Source organism: Oncorhynchus clarkii, chromosome 3 (assembly GCF_045791955.1).
Source record: "Oncorhynchus clarkii lewisi isolate Uvic-CL-2024 chromosome 3, UVic_Ocla_1.0, whole genome shotgun sequence".
In the NCBI taxonomy this organism is placed as follows: domain Eukaryota; kingdom Metazoa; phylum Chordata; class Actinopteri; order Salmoniformes; family Salmonidae; genus Oncorhynchus; species Oncorhynchus clarkii.
The window spans coordinates 56,652,984-56,674,827 of NC_092149.1; the positions used below are offsets into that span (position 1 = coordinate 56,652,984).

At 43.0% G+C, this 21,844-nt stretch overlaps 1 protein-coding gene across 2 annotated transcripts in view; it reads right to left on the reverse strand.

The window, feature by feature from the left end:
* Positions 1-21,844, reverse strand: part of LOC139399512 (aryl hydrocarbon receptor-like) — a 47,751-nt gene that overhangs the window by 2,725 nt on the left and 23,182 nt on the right. The window contains exons 3-10 of one of the 2 annotated variants that reach the window (XM_071144906.1): positions 13,379-13,494; positions 9,224-9,313; positions 7,952-8,087; positions 7,108-7,244; positions 6,616-6,818; positions 6,197-6,306; positions 4,046-4,187; positions 1,374-3,057 (exon numbers count right to left, since the gene is read on the reverse strand). In XM_071144906.1, the coding sequence (XP_071001007.1) occupies positions 1,374-3,057; positions 4,046-4,187; positions 6,197-6,306; positions 6,616-6,818; positions 7,108-7,244; positions 7,952-8,087; positions 9,224-9,313; positions 13,379-13,494 (2,618 nt within the window). The remainder of the gene's footprint in view (positions 1-1,373; positions 3,058-4,045; positions 4,188-6,196; positions 6,307-6,615; positions 6,819-7,107; positions 7,245-7,951; positions 8,088-9,223; positions 9,314-13,378; positions 13,495-21,844) is intronic. The other variant, XM_071144914.1, reaches the window with a different exon arrangement.

Genomic DNA, 21,844 nt, shown 5'->3' on the forward strand with positions numbered 1-21,844 from the left:
CCACTTTGAACTGAAAATGCTGACTGGATTTTTCTACAGGCGTCACTGAAAGCCTGCCGCTGGCCTCTATCCCCACCCCCTCTTTGCCTGAGCCTCTGTGTGTCTTTATTAGGCAATGGTACAGTAGCAGAGCAAATTCGTAGGTCAGGAAAAAAAGGAAAACAACTCAGGCTGGCCAGAAGGCCTTTTATTTTAGATTCATACTGGTGACCCTGAACATACAAACAGAACAAGTGGCACAAAATGAGTGGTGGTAACTGTTCCTTGACAGATTCCTACTTTCACTCCTCCTCACTCTTGTCAACAATAAGATCATTATTTTGTCCCCACTTCCTTACGATTATTTAACAATAAACTCTCCTCCGACCGCAAAGTGCTAAAGAGTGTAGTGCATACGGTCCAGTACATCACTGGAGCCAAGCTTCCTGCCATCCAGGACCTCTATACTAGGTGGTGTCAGAGGAAAGCCCTAAACAATTGCCACCCTAGTGATACTGTTCTCTCTGCTACCGCACGACAAGCGGTACCGGAGTGCCAAGTCTAGGTCCAAAAGGCTTCTTAACAGGTTCTACCCCCAAGCCATACGACTCCTGAACAGCTAATCAAAGGGCTACCCAGACCCCTCTTCTACTCTGCTACTCTCTGTTTATTATCTATGCATAGTCACTTTAACTCTACCTACATGTACATATTACCTCAATTACTTCCACTAACCGGTGCCCCCGCATATTGACTCTGTACCGGTACCCCTTTATATAGCCTTCCTTGTTATTTTACTGCTGTTGTTTAATTATTTGTTACTTTTATTTTCTATGTTTTACTTATCTATTTAAAAAAAAACGTTTTACTTATCTTTTCTTAACTTCTTAAAGCGTTGTTGGTTAAAGGGCTTGTAAGTAAGCATTTCACTGCAAGGTCTAAACCTGTTGTATTTGGCGCATGTGAGAAATAAAATTTGATTTGAAAATAAACAATGCAAAGCAACTAGGGGGATGATTCAGAACTTTGTCTACCACTGTCCAGCTGTCATGGCCTCTGAGGCCCTCTGCTAGGGACCATTGTCCCAGCTAAAGCCTCTGCTGGATCATGCACTGGTCTTCAAATAAATATGAAGGTTGGGGAAGAGATGTAAAAACTGATGAACCCTTATGCAAATCATCTAACTCTTAGGCAGTGCATATTCAATTAGGAGACCCATACCCCTAACCTTAACCCTACCATTCACAGTAAAAAAAAGCCATAACCTTACCTTAACCCTAAATGTAACTCATTTCCATCCCTAGCCCTACCATCAACTCTAATGCCACTGTCAGGAGCTCTCACCCAAAGGAATAGAATTAGAATATATTAATATATAATCACTGTGGTCTCACCTTACTGTGGTTGGGGTCGTGAGGGATGTCAGAGGTTACCATGTCATAGGCCTCCAGTGAGGGCAGCTGTCTGTAGGACTGTCCAACCCCCAGGATCTGCTCCAGGGTAGCGTTTGGCGGAGGGCACTGCGAGAGGCTGGACAGCACCTGAGCCAAGGGAGGGGGCAGCTGCTCCTGCTGCTGCTTGTGGTTCATCCTCTGGTAGGATGAAACGGCGGCCTCTGTCCCCTGTTGCTCCTCGTTCCCCCCATACGAGCATTCGTTGATGATATAATCCATGCTGGGATTATCAGCCATAGTGAAATCCATACAAGCGTCTACGGTGGTGTGTGTGACGGGAGGTATGTGGCCATTGCTGAGGCAGGGGTTGCTGTTCAGGGTGGTTTCCCCAAGGTGGCTGTAGTCCTGCCACTGCTGTTTACCAGCTGGGTGATGCTCTGTGTGTGTGTTTGGAATGCCATACACTCCGTTGAGATTGGCGTCCGGCTGTTTGGCATGGCGAAGAGGGAGCTGGCTCTGAACTATGTCCTGCTGTTGATGCTGCTGGAGGTAGTGTTGGTGCTGGTCGGCTTGCCGCCGGTGAAGATCCCCATCCGGCTCTGACGCCATTCCATTGAACAGAGACTGGGGGGTGTGACAGTGGTCAACCGGGACCCCTGTACTGGCTAGAATGTGCTGGGATGTCCATTGTCCATTGTGTATGGGCTGACTCTGCCCCTGGAGTCCATGCACCACAGGATGGGGCAGGTGATTGTTATGCTGGGCCCAGTCTTGGACCACCACCCCTGGTCGCATGCTGAGGTACTGATGCATCTTCTGGGAAAGCTGAACTATGGGTGCCTGCCCCACTACGGAAGACTTATGAGGAAGGTATTGAGAGTGCACATTGGTGGCAGAAGTGGGATTACTTTCAACAGGTGCCTTTGTTGTTGTTGTCGTCGTTATTGGGGCAGTTGTACCCGGGATAGTGGAGGGCACCTGGCTCCCGTCCTCTGCCGCGTCTGTCTTTGCCTCCAGGGAGTCATGGATGTAGGAGAGGATTTCGTCGTTGGTCAGCAGGTCATCCAGGGTAGGAATCCGCTCAGGGTCCATCTCCACCTGGATCATTCTTTCGTCCAGCAGCAGCAGCTCCAGGTCCTCGGCGCTCAGCCCCAGGCCCTCCAGAGCCCCAAAAAGCTCCCCATTGGAACAGGCCTCCCCGTTGCCTCTGTCCCCTTCCCTGTCCACCACACCCCCCTGACCCTCCAGGGACAGGGAGTCTAGGGTTGCCAGCAGTGGATCAAAGCTTGACGCCGGCTCTGGAAGACCCGGACCCACTACACCATTGGATGACTCATCCCAGCCCTGGAGCAAAGCAGTGGGGTCGGAGTCAGAGAGGCCGACCCGGTCCCCAAACAGGCTGCTGTGGAAGGACAGCTTGGGCTCCAGGGCCGGCTGGCAGACGTACACAGACTTATCCTGACTCATCAGCGCCCCCAAGAGGGAGCCTGGGTCCAGGCCATCCCTGGAGACCCTGTCAGTCCGTCCCTTCTTGGAATTGCTGACGTTATTCTCAGAGCCCTGGGCACCGTCGTTGAAGCGTGCAATTGGGTGGTTAGACTGGTAGAGCAGGGCCTCTCCCGTCGCGAAGGTGAAGGGGAGGTGCATGGATCGTTTACATAGGTGCTCGCCCCCTTCCTCCTCCCTAGATGGACAGAAAATAAACAACACCTGTGAGATTGTCATGGTCGGAATTCACCACTGTTTAAACGGCGTGTTACTGTACTGCCACATGATTGGTCATGCATGGAAACTGATCTGAAAATGGTCTCACTGAGATCATACACACACGATAATCCCTTCCTCCATCTGTGTTGTCTTGTGTTCTCGTCACATTAGAAAAACACAACTATTGTCACGAATCCCGCCGAAGATGGTGCCTCTTACTGTTCGGGCGGCGCTCGGCGGTCGTCGTCGCCGGCCTACTAGATGCACCGATCCCCTTTTCTGTTTCATTTAGTTTTGTCTGATTAGTTGCACCTGTTTCTTGTTTAGGTTGTGGTTGTGGGCTATTTAAACCCGGTAGGCCCGCCGGCTTTTGTGCGGGCTTGTTTTCTGTTATTTGATGTGTGTGATTTCTGTGGAAGTATTTTGTTATCGTACCGTTTTCGTCCTGTTGTTTTGGACTGGGTCTTATTGCGCCCGTGTGTGTGGCGTTGACCGACACTAGTTTTTGGGAATAAATATTCCACATATCAACTACCCTGCTCTCTGCGCCTGACTCCTCCACCCACTACTTCTAGAAGTACATGACGGAAGCTTGCACCAAACCCATGGAGTCAGCAGGAGCAGCGACCACCCCTCTTCCATCGATGGAGGAGCGTGTCCTCCATCATACAGCCGTCCTTCATCGGATCGGTTCGGCGATGGACCTGATGATGGAGAGGATGGAGCGATGGGAGAGGAGTGGTCTCCCGACATCCACCCCAGCTCCCCCACAGACGACGACCGCCGAGTGCCGCCCGGACAGGAAGAGGCACCATCTTCGCTGGGATTCGTGACAACTGTGTCCCTATAGCTATTAGGACCGTGAATATTTCCTGACCATATGACCTGAGTCGGAAAAACTACTGTTCCCAGACAGTGTGTGTATTTGGGGCTGGATGTGACAGGGCCCAGGGGAGTTCACGTACATCAGAGGCCTCTGCGTGGCAATGATGTAGTCTGGTTTGCCGTTCTTGTAGACCAGCCTGGCGTTGGCCTGGACCCACTTCCAGCAGTTGTCCTTGGTGAGGAGTCTGAACACGGTCAGACCGCTCTCTCCTGTCTTCATCACTGAATCCACAGGACACAGTCTTTTAGAGTGAGGCGTACACATGTTAAGTAGTACATTTTGTCAAGCTACAGTACTCTGCAGAAGTGACAATGGGTAGAGTTCTACTTCTGTTCTACTTAATGATTCTAAATACATATCTAGCTAGCTGTCGTTGCCTTATCGTTGCCATAAGATTGTGCTCTAGCAAGGAGCAATGGTTGGTAGATTTATTTGTTTAAGAAACTAATCTAGTAAAAATTCCAATGTGAAGACTTGACTTTTTACACATTTTGTTGTGTTACAGCCTGATTTTTAAAATGGATTACATTTTGATTTTGTGTCACTGGCCTACACACAAAACCACACAATGTAAAATAGGACATTTTAGAAATGTTTACAAATTAATAAAAAATGCAAAGCTGAAATGTCAATAAGTATTCAACCCCTTTGTTATGGCAAGCCTAAATAAATTCAGGAGTAAAAATGTGCTTAACAAATCACCTAATAATTTGCATGGACTCACTCTGTGTGCAAAAATAGTGTTTAAAATAATTTTAATGACTACCTAATCTCTGTACCCGACACATACAATTGTCTGTAAGGTCCCTGAGTCGAGCAGTGAATTTCTAACACAGATTAAACCACAAAGGCCAGGGAGGTTTTCCAATGCCTCGCAAAGAAGGGCACCTAAAGCAGACACTGATTATCCGTTTGAGCATGGTGAAGCTATTAATTACACTTTGGATGTTTTATCAATACACCCAGTCACTACAAAGTTACAGGCAACCTTCCTAACTTAGTTGCTGGAGAGGAAGGAAACCGCTCAGGAATTTCACGAAGAGGCCAATGGTGAGTTTAAAACAGTTACAGAGTTGAATGGCTGTGATAGGAGAAAATTGAGGATGGATTAACAACACTGTAGTTACTACACAATACTAATCTAATTGACAGAGTGAAAAGAAGGAAGCTTGTACATAATAAAAAATAAGGCATCCTGTTGGCAATAAGGCACTAAAGAAAACTGCAAAAAATTTGGCGAAGAAATGTACTTTATGTTCTGAATACAAAATGTTATGCTTGGGGCAAATCCAACACCGAACATCACTGAGTACTACTCTTCATATTTTCAAGCATGGTGGTGGCTGCATCGTGTTATGGGTATGCTTGTCATCAACAAGGACAAGGGAATATTTTTTTATAAAAATAAACAGAATAAGGCTAAGCATAGGCAAAATCCTAGAGGGAAACCTAGTTCAGTCTGCTTTCCAACAGACACTGGGAGACAAATATACCATTCAGTAGGACAATAACCCAAAACACAAGGACAAATATACACTGGAGTTGCTTAACAAGATGACATTGAATGTCCCTGAGTGGCCTAGTTACAGTTTTTACTTAAATCGGCTTGAAAATCTATGGCAAGACTTATAAATGGCTGTCTAGCAATGATAAACAACTAACCAACAGAGCTTGAAGAATTTTTAAAAGAATAATGTGATAATATTGTACTGTCTAGATGTGCACAGCTCTTAGAGACTTACCCAGAAAGACTGTGAAAGGTGATTATAATATGTATTGTCTTATGAGGTTGAATACTTATACTTTTTGTCTTCTACTGACATTACAGAGTATTTTGTGTAGATCGTTGACAAAAAATTACAATTAAATAGATTTTATCCCAGCTTGTAACAGAACAAAATGTGGAAAAGGTCAAGGGGTGTGAATACGTTCTGAAGGCACTGTAAATGGATCATTGCTGGTACTCTGCTCATGTAGTGGATTTGTGGGCCTATCCTATCGGCTCTGCGGCTTTGCTCAATCTGCTCCGTAATCTACTGGGATTACTTGGGAAAGCTGTCCGAACTCTGTGACCACCATCTTTGACCTGGTCAGACCCGGCCTCACTGATGTTTGAGGACAGAACCAATTCAACCCAATCCAAAATAAATACTCCCATGTTTGCATTTTTTCAAAGCTTGAACCCCTAAATAACCTGATGATAGATAGACATAATAGACATGAGGCTTACTTCGGACATGGTTCTCAGCACAGTACAACATATCCGCTGCATGGATAAACTGATAGCCGGAACCTCGCACCCGAAGTTCAGCTTCAGTATACCCAAGCACAATTTTCCCCCTGCAAAAAGACGAAGGATAATGTCAATAAGCATGGTTTCACTTCATATGATAACAAGTGCTACATTACAATAACATTATGACTGTGACAAATGACAATCTATTCAGTACTATTGTACATCAGTCCAGTTATTGGTCCCATGTGGCTCAGTTGGTAGAGCATGGCGCTTGCAATGCCAAGATTGTGGGTTTGATTCCCACAGGAAACCAGTACGAAAATGTAAGCTCTCTGGGTAAGATGTATATGTATTTCAATGATTGCAACTGTCACAACATCAGCGTGATAATGAGCAAGTCAAAGTGAGCGTACTTTGCGTCACATGCCATGGGGGTGAAGTCCAGCTTGTGTTTGGTTCTGAAGATCATGTTCTTGGTCCGGATCTCCAGGATGGAGGGGGGCTGGAGGGGCGTAGCGATGGCAAACAGGGCCAGCTGGGGGGGCGCCTTGCCCCCGTTATCCTGGCGCTGGTTCTGACCATGCAGGAACTTCAGCCGGCCCTGCAGACTTAGGGCCTGGCAGGGTGGGAGAATGCAAACATTTGTTTAAGACATTATGTATATTTTCGTCTTCGATTGTCCGTGTGTTTGATTCTCTGACAATATGTTTAATTGAATCTGATGTCCATGTTAATCCATCAAAATTGCATTGTGACGTATTAACATGTCACACTAATTCAATGTGAGCTTGACTCTGGGTGAGCCTAAAAGATTGTTAGACACACACTATTCGGATATTGAAGGCATTTGGTTGGGGTGAGGGGTGTTAGGTCGGGTTGATGGCTGGGGTGGCAATAACACCTACCAGGAAGCCAGAGGAATTGTCCAGGAGGCATCGGAAGCGACACACAAAGTTCCTCTCCAGGAAGGAGGAGTTCTCTGGGGGGAGCTGCTCAGGGTTATAGGTCACAGTGGCAGTAGTGCTGCTGTCCGGCTCCGCATCTGTGGGTCAGAAGATATGACATGTTCAGACCAGGCGTTACCATCAAAATCCTCTAACCACCTATTTCACTATACTTGGAAATTATCCTCAAGATTACAGTATACAGTTCAGTCATACAGTAGAAACAGAACAAATCTGTGCCACTTCTCAAAAATGGTAATACAAACAGTTGAGGTAATCACTGATGAAACTGCTTATACATCTCATTAAATAATTATTATTTTTCTGTTCGTAAAGGAATTCATCAACACAAAAAGCTAAAAATGAGTAAACAAAGCCTTATTCAATATCTCTCAGCACATTGAAACTGCTAACTGTGCTGCTTTTGTTCTGTTCTGTTCTGTATGTGGCCTCTCTCTGGAGTAATTATTGACCCGACTGTGGTCCTCTTCTCCCAGCTCTGTTGAAAATACACTTATATAATTAGCCCGAGAGGCTAATGTAGTCTTAGCACGCCATGTGACAGCGTCCTCTCTACCAGAAGGAAAGCCTTGCAACATTACCCCTATTGGAGAGGTAGTTCGGTGCAGAGGCCTGAGCCTTTCTCTAAAAAAATGTGCAACAAGGATGGAGAACCCGTGGTCTAAGGTTTTAGATGTTTATGAGCAGTTATTAGTTATAGATGTTTACAAGGTGTTATAACGGCATTTGCAATGCATTATGAAGAGGGTATTCATAGAGGTCTAACATTGAGGCACGAGATCACCTGAGGGGGTCTCTCCCAGTGGGGTCACAGGGGCCACGATGTCAGGTGGGTTGAGGGCCCAGTGGAGGTTACTCCTCAGCTCCTGCTGGTCCTCAGTATGAACCAACTCATACACACTCTGGTGCATAACATCAGTCTGTGGAAGGAGAGAGAGGCAGGAGGGAGAGGGAGTGAGAGAAGGAAGGAAGGAGGGGGTAGGGAGACAAAGATTGGTAGATTATATAGAGACAAACAACATAAAGGTTTTGGAAATATACATATTATAAAGACAGTTAAAATAAAGATTATGGAAAGCATGCACAATACAGACACACAAAATCTACATTATTGAGGGCATCCTTATGCAAATTACATTGAGGGAACTTCGGACACTATACTGCTAAACTGAAGGAGTGATGTTATGGGAACATCGCTATAGTGAAAGAGTCTGGGATATACTGTATCTCCAAGAGTGTGTTGAATTCCCAGTGTCTCAGTGTGTACTGAACTTCTCCAGGGTCTGAATTTCATACAGTAGACTGCATAATGTGTGAGAATTGTTTCAATCCTTCGTGCCTCCATCCCCCTCCATCCTCCCATCCATCTCTTCAGCGTCTGTGGCGCTGTCGTGCTGGCTAGTGCTGCTGCCCACTGCCCACTGCCCACTACCATGGCTGGTGGTTTCTTTTCACTAAAGGTCATGCTATTAATAGACTGGTCTCTCCCAGTTTCTCTCTGTGGACCTGCTGAGCAGAATAAGACTACACACTGAGCAGGCAGGGGCCACAGCCCAGACAACGGCCCCCGACAAATCGCAGCAGACACCGCACGCAACCCCCAACCTCAAACCACAACCATAATGCCAATTAATATTATGTTCATTTAACCAGGTTTATACAGGTTAGTCTCATTGAGATACAAATCTATTTTGCAAGACCATAGCATCTATAGGCAACTGTCTTTACACGGAAAACCTCTACAGTTCTACAAGGTAACATTGGATGTCCGTATTGCATGTAATTAATAATCAAAACCTCGATCAGAGATGACCAGGTGTCGATGGAGGATTATGCGTTAACGTTTGCAAACATGCATGCCAATGCTGCACTGGGGTTACCCAGCTGTAGAATGAATGCTATTATTCAGTCAAGACCACAAAGATGATCAAGCTGCCTCACCAGATGCCTGCTTGTCCATTATGAATGAGCTGAGAGACAGAACAACCTGGTCATGTTTTAGGGATATAACCTTCACTGGGCTACGGAAAGGGAGGGGGGACAATCTGTACGGTACCTGGTGGAAGCCCAGGTAATCCTGGATGGTGTGAGAGGAGTAAAAAATGGTCCCATCATTAGTGACCACCAGGATGAAGCCGTTCAGAGCCTGTAGGTCAAACATGCACGAGATGAGGAAAAATTGTTAGACAACACAATGATCACTTATTAAACTTCTGTTAGGCTTAGTCCTCCTTTCTTAGTCCTTCCTTAGTCCTCGCATATCTCCGGGTTCTGTTAGAACATGCATCTCATTCAGAATTCTGCTGTGTGTTTTGATTACTTTAGCAAAAATGTGACTGTAGTGGTGGTCATGCAGATGTAGGATATTAATTTGATCACTCTTCTGTTGCTGAGAATGTTGTAGCACCGCAGGAAATGCAGATGAGTTTTGTGATTTACATAAATTCACGGAAAACCTACACTAACACACAATTATATTAACGTTATTGCACTTTTCATGAAGCCTACTTTTGGCCAGCTAATAGCCTAACCACCCATCAAGCAACATTATGGACTAACATTTCTAATCCTTTTCCTGCAGGATTATTTTGTGATCCCACAAATTATGATCCCACATTTGTATGTATCCTACAGTGAGATCGTTGCACTCTAAACCCTAAGAGAGGATGAGGTGTTGTCAGTATACTGTATGCAAGGCAGGGTTGTTCTGAACTAGAGGTAATCAAATAATATCAGGAATAAGAGATTAGTCACTCATTTGTTTTATCCCAAACAGGAACAGCTGCTCCAATGTTTCCACCCCACTAACCACACACACTCCCTTGCCCTTGCACACAAGAACATTTAGTGACCAGACTTACAAACAGGCTTATAACCATATTTACCTTATTAAAACAAAACAGACATTAGCATGTTCATCCATCACCTGATCTGCTAACACTCACACAAAAACCCAGGCCAACACACACACACACACACACACACACACACACACACACACACACACACACACACACACACACACACACACACACACACACACACACACACACACACACACACACACACACACACACACACACACTAACACGAACAAACTCATGTACGGACAGTGCAATGGGTGCAAACACAGAAAGTACACTCAGTCTTCCCAGAGGCTGAGCCATGACTAAAGTATGGCGATGTCATGTTGCTCTTTCACTAATAATCAGTGATTCACCCCAATTATCTGCACCAGATCCTCTGTGTGTAAGCACTGCAGTCCAGCAAAACACAAACATCCTCATGTCAGCTTGGATGGTTTGTACACCATCTTGGAAGTACAGTAAATAGCCAGATTCCAGGGTCTAATGTCCCAGGCATTCAGCAACTACAAATTAGTGAAGTGAAATAAATGTTGCAAGCCCCTAGTGGCAGACACCCTATGAAGACTGTTCCATATACATTGAAGCAGTGAAGTAGTCAAGTCACTAAACCTCGAGTCAGAGTCGAGTCCCAAGTCCCTAGTGTTCGAGTCTGAGTTCAAGTTTGAGTTCTTTGTATTGCTCTCCAATAATTTTTTAAAGCAACACTTCATTACAGTGTTGCACATTTGTAAGGCTAAATAGATGGTAATTTTCAATGAAGAACAATTGTGTGACTTGCTTCAGCTCTTTAAAAGTATTTTTGTGGTAGTTGAAGAAGTGAAATATAGTCAAAGTTAAATATATTAAAATAGCTGGTCTCATTACTTTGATAAGACTACTATAACAACCTTATTACTTTGGATACACTCAGACTACTACACTTTTGCTCGTGAGGAATTAGAAAAGTTTTAGCCTATCATTTGGTGAGAGAAATATGATGGTGCACCTTGCGGAAGAAGTTTAGAATTGTGTTAGTGTTGAAAAATCGAGGCTGGTGTAGTAGAGGGAGTGACTGTTTTATAAATAGTGGATAGTATCCTTCAGTGGGAGACCAAGTAGAGGCAAGTAGCCCAGAGGTGCTTGTAGCTGCACATTGCAGTAGTAATACTGAATGTTTAAGATAGGTAAGGTCATGGGTTAGCTATAATAAGTGGGGTCGTTATTGTAGTTTGGTTAGTGAGTATGGGGGCTGGGGTGAACTGCATGGCATGAGAAGCCGTGGGAATTTGTAATAATAGGGCCTTTAGAACGAATAAATGTAATCAAAAAGTTGTATGCAAACACATTGGTGCTAACCAGTCTGCACGTTTCATAGTTTGAATGGCATTTCTCACTTAAACGGTGTAAGAGGAGTAGCGTTGCAGGGAATAACTACAATAAAGTCTGAAATAAGTGGTACATTATTTAAAGGGTGTCTGCTTTCGCAAGCCACACTAAATAGATGATACAGCTATCAAACATTTGCTGTTGTAGCTGATATGTTGAATTATCGAAAAGAGAGTGATTTTCTGAAAATAAAGTTACAACTGGTTGAGTCCAAGTCCGATTCGCCACTGGTCAAGTCTAAGGTGGGTCATGAGTCATAAATATTGTGACTTAAGTCTGAGTCAAGTCAGAGTCCTGGACTCGAGTACTAAAACACTGCATTGAAGTGAGTATTTAATGTCCTTGAACTCTTGCAATTAGAGAACCACAATTTGTGCAAGCTAGATTGTAGACTTCCTGGATGAGCAGAATAGAGATCACATCTCCAATCGGTCTCCATTTGAGCATGCTTGTACCGTATGAACACTTACAGTATCTGCCAGCATTCTGCAGAACTACTTTCCCACTTGACGGTAGTGTTAGGCTTCTGGGGGACTACTTTGAGTATAAGAGGTTGAAAACATGTCTATTTTCAACAATGACAGTGAAGGGCGAAAACTCAATTAATCTGTTTTGCCTCTCTTTTCCTCCTCCTCTCCTGCTGTAAATAATGAATGACCTCACAGCTCCTCTATAATTCACTACCAAGTGTCTGACGTTGAACTACAGAGAGGAAAATGAGGAGAGAGAAAATCAGACATGGTCAGAAATAGCCCTCTTCACCGCTCACCTTCTCTGCTTCTTCCCTTAACCTTGCCTTTTCTTCCTGTCTCCCAGTCTTTTACAATGTCCCATGGCTGTTATCTCAATCTGACTAAAAGATTCCATCTTGACTAATTCCTCCTCCCCAGAATGAGCTTTCATGCTTCATTACTAACACATTGGAGAGATGTAGGTTTATCTTAATAATGAAACTTTGTTCATAGAGCAGGGATGGTTGGCAGACTGTTTCCTCTGCTATACTCTGGAATTCCACTGTGCTGCACATAGAGGGGAACTGGACTGGAAAATCAATGACTCTAGCGTATCCAAAAGAGATTTGGCAGCCAACTAGCTCACTCTCCACTCAATAACACATATAGAGAAACAAAATTAAAATAGCTCCCTAGAGTTGGAATTTTAAAGTAAATGAAATGACAATGAATACTAGAATGATAAATTGAGGTGTAGCGTATTAGAGCCTTGGGAATTAATAAGCAGATGTACATTTCCGTCATTTAGCAGACACTCTTATTCAGAGCGACTAGGGTTAAATGCCTTGTCAAGGGCACATGGACATATTTTTAACTAGTCCGCTCGGGGATTCGAGCCAGCGACCATTCAGTTACTGGCCCAAAACACTCTAACTGCCTAGGCTACCTGCCCTGTTACATATTGAATTAAAGACAAAGTGCTGGCTAATGAGTTATGAGGTTTATCCGACATTTCATCACTGGATATTTAGCCTTGTAGTTCCCAAAAGAGGAGAGAGTGTTTTTATTTTTTTTATTTAAGAAGATTCCACATTTTGATGTTTATTATTTTTGAAAAGGAGATATTTTCTCAAGTGCTTTGGTGCCTAACTTGCAAAAATATCCAAAGGGCCATGTTAAGCCACACGGTTAGCCGACTCAGCTGACTCCAAGTGGCACTCACACATTTCATATGGGAGCCTCAGACAGACATAGACAGGAGCAGACATATTGACTGATACGCTATGCCTGAGTCCCTGTCTCTCTGTCCAAACTGATTTTCTGCTAAAAGGAAAAACATGAACGTGGTCCAGACTCATTCACTCGCTCGCTCGCACGCACGCACGCACGCACGCACGCACGCACGCACGCACGCACACACACACACACACACACACACACACACACACACACACACACACACACACAGCGATTCAGCTGGCAGTGCAGTCAGCTGAAGTTAGGCCATGACAAGCCCTTAGCGCTGACCTGCAGCAAGAGTTCGCCTTCAGGCAGCCAACTATTGGCCAATCCCGTGGCTTTGCCGTTGTCATCGCTACCACCATTGGCCAGCTCTCCGTTGCAAGTACAGTTCTTCAGGGCTACTGCAGAGAGAGAGAGAGAGAGAGAGGGGGAGAGGGAGGGAGAGAGAGAGAGAGGGAGAGTGACAGGCGTTAGTCCTGTAATAATGTTTACAAAGCACTGCTGTGAATGTCAGAATGATTTATGTTTAGTACACTAACCACACTGTACGCACGACAGGATCCCAGCTCATAAAAGTTTCCTCAAATAGCATCTTAAAAATTACTATCCAGACCTTTTATCTTTGTCTAACCTGGTTACATCATAATGGCTTGGGAGCCAACACATCAGCACATTCATGGTTGAAAAAAAGAACGGGAGGTCATCTCAGCGTTCTAAACAGACTGTGACGCTTTGAGAGTTCTCACTGATTCTTCACCTATTTTTTTTGTGGTCATTCACCTTAGTGCATAGTGCATGGTGCATAGTGCATGGTGTCAAAAAAATATTCAATCACTGGTCTGTTGTAAAAGTAGTCTTCAGTTCCTAAGACAATAGTCTTAGGAAAATTCTGTCGTCCAACAGCGGAGAGGGAAATGAAAAAATTAAATGCAAATTGAAACATCTTTGACACGCAATGATATTCAACAATCACAGTGACACGTCATTCATTGTGCAAACCGTAGCCTCCTGTCTATGGCAGAATTAAGAGAAAACAGCATTGCTAGAGAAGCAGCACTCAGAGGGAGAGTGAGAGAGACACATTATATGCTGCATCAGAGTGAAATGAGGTGACAACTCCTTCGGGCGTCACTATATTTGCACTTTTCTTTCTCTGCTCGCTGAGCTCTATCCCCCTCTCCCCTCCTCCCTCTCCCATGCTCCTTCTTTCTACTTTACCTTACCCATCCTCCCTCAAGTCATCCAAGAATAGTCTCTGAAAATTCATCTCATTCCACTAGAGGGAGTCCTCTAGTCCAGGGGTTCTTATTCAACTTTTTCAGCCTGGGACCCAAATGAGAAATTCTATGTTTTCCTGGGACCCAAGCTTATTAAATATGTGTAAATGTTGGTACATTTTATTACCCTTATGCCTAAAACAAATGGAATATAGAAAAAAAACAAAGACACAATGAAATGAAATAGCCATATAAATAGCTATTCATGTATATTGTTCCCCATTAAAAACACTCTTACATATCTGTCTAGGTTGGAACTGTTGCTGTTAAAATACAATAAATAACTTTAATTCTGAACTGGAATAAACTGATTGACCACATCACACAGATGTATAACAGAACACACACACAGGCTCAGTAACAGTACAGATGAAAAATGATCAGGCTTACTGTAGAAAGTAATGTTGAAAAAAAAAGTCTAAATTGGAACTGTTGCTGTTAAAATACGATAACTATTTGTTTACTCTGAACTGGAATACGCTGATAGAACAAATCGCACAGGTTGAAGTTTTCAACAAGCATGTCTATTCTGGACCCAGGTAATGACAGTGTAACACGGAGGTCATGCTCAGTCTTGAGACTGTTTCTGTACTTGTTTTTTAAGTATGCCAGAGTTTACAACCCTGACTCGCATAGGTATGTGGTGCCAAACTGGCCCAGAACATCTACTCATTTCTCAGTCAGGCAGGAGATCACTTCCTGCTGTAGATGAGCAACCCAGACCAGTGTGAGTGTTTGCCTCAAAAAGCTTCTTGCTTCATTATTTTTTTTCCAGTTGAGAATAAAAATGAAGACTTGTATTTTAACTGCAACAGTTCCAATCTAGATTTGTTTCCAATAACAAATTATACAGTAATATGTACAGTAGGCCTGGTCGTTTGTTTCCAATAATAAATTATACAGTAATATGTACAGTAGGCCTGATCATTTGTTTCCAATAATAAATTCTACAGTAATATGTACAGTAGACCTGATCATTTGTTTCCAATAATAAATTATACAGTAATATATATGTACAGTAGATCTGATCATTTTGCATCTTCGTCTGTATTTACTGTTACTTATGGTTGCACCATCAGTAGCTTGCTGGATTGCTTTGGATAACGTTAGCTATTAGCTGTGTACAAGGTCTGGGTATTGTTTGAAAGAGAAACTCACATCTACTAGTATGAGAGATAATACTCCCTTATTTCGCTTACCATCACCTGTTATAAAATTACAACAATGCCTTGCTAGCTGACTTACTTTTCCACTGTTGAAGCACTGTTTCCTGGAGCATTATTCCCTGTTCTGCAAGAACTCCCTAGGTTTACCCTCATGCTGTGGATGTTTGGACAGGACAGTGTCGTTTTATTAATTTGTTCGTATTGAGACTCATTACTAAGCACTTCCCCGTACAAAACACATGGTGGGCGCTCCTCGTTATTTCTCAAAGTTTGTATGAAACCAAGAGAGAGAAACGAATTGCCGTATTTGCGTTTCATGACAACTGAGCTCAGTCAGAACTTCTGGTTAGCTTGAGTCCTTTTGATGACAATGGTAAGTGGTGGCGAGTGGGAATGACAAGTCAGTGACTGACAGCGCATCATCTGCTGCTGAACGACAGCGCTGCAACGTGTGGGTCGCGGAATGATCTTCAAGAAAACTGCAGAAAATAATATCCGGTAAACCACGAAGCACACGGGCATCTCCCACTTGCGCAGCTGCCAAACTGAGCAGAGAACGCTGCTAAGCAGAGAACGCACTGAACAGTGAGCGCAGTTGCACTTGGCCAAATCAATTCCAGTAATAAATTATATAATTATACATTTACTCTGACACGTTGCGACCCACCATTAACAGGTCCGCGACCAACACATCATTTAAGAAAGGATGCTCTAGTCACCTTGGGAAACAGATTGTAGAGAATTATGTAATAATAGACTCACATACTTTATTTTCATTTCAACCATTTGATGGCTATGATGTAGTAAGTGCTTTGCTAAAGATGCAGGGTCTGATTCACTTAATCCCTTTTTACTGCAGCTCTCTGCCCCACTTATTGCAGAACCGTTGACCTATATCTTTAATTGGACAATTGTTTTTGGTGTTACCCCTAAGATCTGGAAAGTGGCACATACATAACAGAGGACATCCTTCTGACTTAGATAACTACCGTCAAATCTGAAAAGGATCTTGCCTTTCCAAAGATTTTGAATCCCTGGCCAATAACTTGTTGAACTTTTCACTCCATTCTTAATGTGCACCAATCCATGTTTTAGACCTGGACAAAGCGCTGTTTCAGCCGCTACGCTTGTTTTTAGATAATGTTAAATTGCTTAGATCATAAAAATCACTGTGCTGCCTTGTTTATTATATACCTTCCCAAGGCCTTTGACACTGTTGACCATCACACTTCCAATTAAATGTTGACTGAAATATGCCCGGATCAGGCTTCTTGCAAGTGGTTTGAGAATTATCTGTCAGACAGGACACAATGTGTCATTTCTGATGGTGAGAAGTCTAGGTTCCTGGATATTATTAAAGGTGTACCAAAGGGGTCAGTATTGGGACCTGTTCTCCTTGCTATTTAAATAAATACATTTTTAACAATCTGTTAAAAAGTGTAATATGTATCTGTATGCAGACGATACTATTATGTATGCCATTATCCCAACTGTAGACCAGACATTGTTAGAGCTGCAATCTGACTTTGTTGCCTTACAAAAAGCCCTGGTTGGTTAAAAACGTGTACTTAATGTGGGCAAGACAAAATATACACTATATACAGTACAGTCAAATGTTTGGACATCTCATTCAAGGGTTTTTCTTAATTTTTTACTATTTTCTACATTGCAAAATAATAGTGAAGACATCAAAACTATGAAAAAACACATATGGAATCATGTAGTAACCAAAGAAGTGTTAAAAAAAGAAAAATATATATTTATATTGGACATTTTCAAAGTAGCCACCATTTTCCTCGATGACAGCTTTGCACACTCTTTCCATTCTCTCAACCAGTTTCATGAGGTAGTCATCTGGAATGCATTTCATTTAACAGGTGTGCCTTGTTAAAAGTCAATTTGTGGAATTTCTTTCTTTTTTAATGCGTTTGAGCCAATCAGTTCGGTTGTGACAAGATAGGGATGGTATACAGAAGATAGCCCTATTTGGTAAAAGACCAAGTTCATATTATGGCAAAAACAGCTCTATAAGCAAAGAGAAATGACAGTCCATCATTACTTTAAGACATGAAGGTCAGTCAATCCGGAAAATGTCAAGAACTTTGAAAGTTTCTTCAAGTGCAGTCGCAAAAACCATCAAGTGCTATGATGAAACTGTCTCTTATAAGGACCACCACAGGAAAGGAAGGCCCAGAGTTACCTCTGCTGCAGAGGATAAGTTCATTAGAGTTACCAGCCTCAGAAATTGCAGCCCAAATAAATGCTTCACAGAGTTCAAGTAACAGACACATCTCAACATCAACTGTTCAGAAGAGACTGCGTGAATCAGGCCTTCATGGTCGAATTGCTGCAAAGAAACCACTACTAAAGGACACAAAAAAGAAAGAAGAGACTTGCTTGGGCCAAGAAACACAAGCAATGGACATTAGACCAGTGGACTCATCCTTTGGTCTGATGAGTCCAAATTTGAGATTTTTGGTTCCAACCGCCATGTCTTTGTGATGATCTCTGCATGTGTGGTTCCCACCAAGAAGCATGGAGTAGGATGTGATGATGTGGGGGTGCTTTTCTGGTGACACTGTCAGTGATTTATTTAGAATTCAAGGCACGCTTAATCAGCATGGCTAACACAGCAATCTGCAGCGATACGCCATCCCATCTGGTTTGTGCTTAGTGGGACTATCATTTGTTTTTCAACAGGACAATGACCCAACACACCTCCAGGCTGTGTAAGAGAGATTTGACCAAGAAGGGAGTGATGGAGTGCTGCATCAGATGACCTGGCCTCCTCAATCACATGACCTCAACCCAATTGAGTTGGTTTGGGATGAGTTGGACCGCAGAGTGAAGGAAAAGCAGCCAACAAGTGCTCAGCACTCCACCAATCAGGCCTTTATGGTAGAGTGGCCAGACGGAAGCCACTTCTCAGTAAAAATCACATGACAGCCTGCTTGCAGTTTGCCAAAAGGCACCTAAAGACTCTCAGACCAAGATTCTCTGGTCTGATTAAACCAAGATTGAACTCTTTGGCCTGAATGCCAAGCGTCAGCATTGTGGTGCCAGCATCACAATGCATCACAGCAGCAGGGACTGGGAGACTAGTCAGGATCGAGGGATAGATGAATGGAGCAAAGTCCAGAGAGATCCTTGTTGAAAACTTACTCCAGAGTGCTCAGGACCTCAGACTGGGGCGAAGGTTCTCCTTCAGGACAACAACCCTAAGCACACTGCCAAGACAACGCAGCAGTGTCTTCGGGACAAGTCTCTGAATGTCTTTGCGTGGCCCAGCCAGAGCCGGTACTTGAAACGTAATCGCTGCCCAAGGTTCTTCAACAAAGTACTCAGTAAAGGGTCTGAATACTTATGTAAATGTCATATTTTTTTATTTAAAAAAATAATACATTTTTGCTTTGTCATTATGGGGTATTGTGTGTAGATTGATGAAGGAAAAAAAATATTGAATCAATTTTAGAATAAGACTGTAACATAACAAAATGTGGAAAAAGTCAAGGGGTCTGAATACTTTCGGAATGCCCAGTAAATGGTTTACTGCTAAGGTTAACACTATGATCACTCATACAATGCAATGTACTGCAATACAATACCATATTCTAACCCAACAATCTCCACAGAAGCGATACAGAACTGTATTAGTTACAAACAAAAACCATGGCTTTTCAACTTCGGAGAGTCAGTCTCTCATGGATTCATTAAACGAACCCAACAAACGGAGAAGAGATGATGGGCGAATTAAAGAAAAGTTTGGAATCCTGATGATGTCATGGAAATGGGACCAGCGGTTGGCCGTATTCATCTCTGACCCCTATAACAACACCGTGCTGTGACCCAAGACAACCCTTGACTCCTAAGGTGATGTCTTGACATTATTGTGTGAATGGGGTCTGGGTCAGCAGTTTTGTTGTCTGTGATGGGTCACCAGAAAAAAGAGTAGGAGAGGATTCGAGGGCTGGAGCCGACAACTGATGACATAAGAGCTTGTGTATGGGTGTTTGACAGGGCTTGAACCTCTCACACGGAGCTTTAGTGCAAGCCGTTGAGTGGACACACTGACCTAATTCCCACACCATTCTCTCTATCAGGGGTTTGACATATCATATCATCTTATGGACATCAGACATCTCATATGGACTGTGAGTATTTGTGAGTTGAAAATGTCCATGCCCTAGATCTTGTTGTGTTACTGTACCAACTCAAACGAGCATCCATTGACCCTAAAGACAAATGGTCTATGTCTACCGTCACATCAACGCTAAAAACGTGCTTGCAGAAAGTAGAAATCATTACCTTCCATAATAGGTAACCATACATTGATACTCCGAAGCTAGCCCTTTCATGGTCTGTTGACATACATTGCGTAACGCAGCGACTGGGTATGTAGCAAGCTGTATTACCCAGGCTCAGTGTCATGTCCTTTGGCCTGAGAGGTGTTTTGTCAGCCAGTCTGCTGCGGTAAACGTTGTTGTTATCGATGCCATTGTAGTAAGTCACTGCGCTTTGTGGTGCTGCTCTGTCACATGGCTCTCCAACGCATCCACGAGGAAAAAGATATGCCTCCAAACTGATTACTGAAGCCCTACTGTGTTGCCTGGGCTTTATTTTCACTGACGAACTCATAAATTATAGATCAACTAAATATATTTTACATTGGTTTCTCATTAGCGGTGCTGGGCTTCACACTTTGGCCAGAGTACGATCCATAAAATGGACAGCTTTTATTTTTGACAGTTGTTATTCCTTGTTTTTCCACTTAACTCGCTCAACAAATCCATTACTATGCAATCACAACATTACCATGTACTGTAATTACAGTGTACCTACACAGCAATAAGAACAACGTTATGTGAAGTCTTAACCAGGTGTAAGGTAGTGTGTACACTTATTACTATGAAATTATTAACGAGGCACTAGTCCAGTTATTGAACAAAATGGCCTTCTAAGAAGTAATAACTCTATCAGACTACAATTAGAATAATAGTAATAAATTGATTAATCTAAAGGTATGAATTATTTGATAATCATTTGGAGTTGTTTCCCAGAATAATAATACCAACACAAGTTCTTTATACAATCAACATTTAAAAACACAAATCAAAATATATACAAACATAATGAGAAGGATCATGAAACGGTAGGAAATATATTGAAAGCAAGAAGTAAAGACCTCGAGATTCTGAACGTTACGATGTTGTACTCAATCTGTGAACAAAGTCTGTTGTGGTTTCTTGATTGTTCAGGCCACATTAAGGAGAACAAAGGAAGAAGATGGCTGTGTCCTTTCTGCTTGAGTTGGGTGGTTCCTCCTTCAGGTTGCTCCTTTGGTTCTGAGTTGGTGTCCTCATGCTTGTTGCTCTTCAATGCTGGCTCCTTGCTTGAGTTGCAGTTGTGCTCTAATTGTCTTCTCCTTCTTTCTTAGAAGATGGATAGCTTAAATGTACCGTTCAGGCTGCACAAGCTCTTTAAAGACTAAGTCTCCTTCAGAGATTGTTTAGTGTAATGGGCTCTTCCGTCTCAAATTCTGTACTGGATTACAAGTACTATTCTCTAAAAGGTACTTTTCCTAACTTATCAGTTCACCAGTACTTTGCCAATGAAGGTGAAGGACCAGGCACTGTGGTGAAGGTCCAGGCCCTGTGCCTACTGTACAGGTTTTTCTCCCTCCTTGAGAGAGGTCCAGCTTGAGAGGTCACATGGTATCGCTTGGTATCGCTTGTAGTCTTGTGAGGTCACATAGTATCACACCTAGGTTTGAAGAAACACTTTTATGACCCTTTGTCTTGGAGAGAGAGTATAGATGGATGGAAAATAGTGTGGAAATCTACCAAAAAACTATTAGGCAACAACAAATTCAATCCCTTCTAGACAGTTTCCTGGACAAAATGTTTCACTGTAATAGTGAAGGTGTAAACTTAACAGTAGAAAACCTCAACAGTATATTTTGTAATGGTTCTGTAATGACAGACCCTGGGAGACGAGAAGCAAGTACAGGGTGTGGATATAATAATAAATAGACATGAAACAAAACAAGAACAGTGTCTGGACAGGAGAAACATAACATCAATGCTGACTCAGGAATTAAACTGAGGAAGTCACAGATATAGGGGAGGTACATTTTAAAATATATATATATTTCTCCTTAATTTAACCAGGTAGGCTAGTTGGGAATAAGTTCTCATTTACAACTGCGACCTGGCCAAGATAAAGCAAAGCAGTGCAACACAAACAACAACACAGAGTTACACATGGAATAAAAAAAACATACAGTCAATAACACAATAGACAAAAAGTAT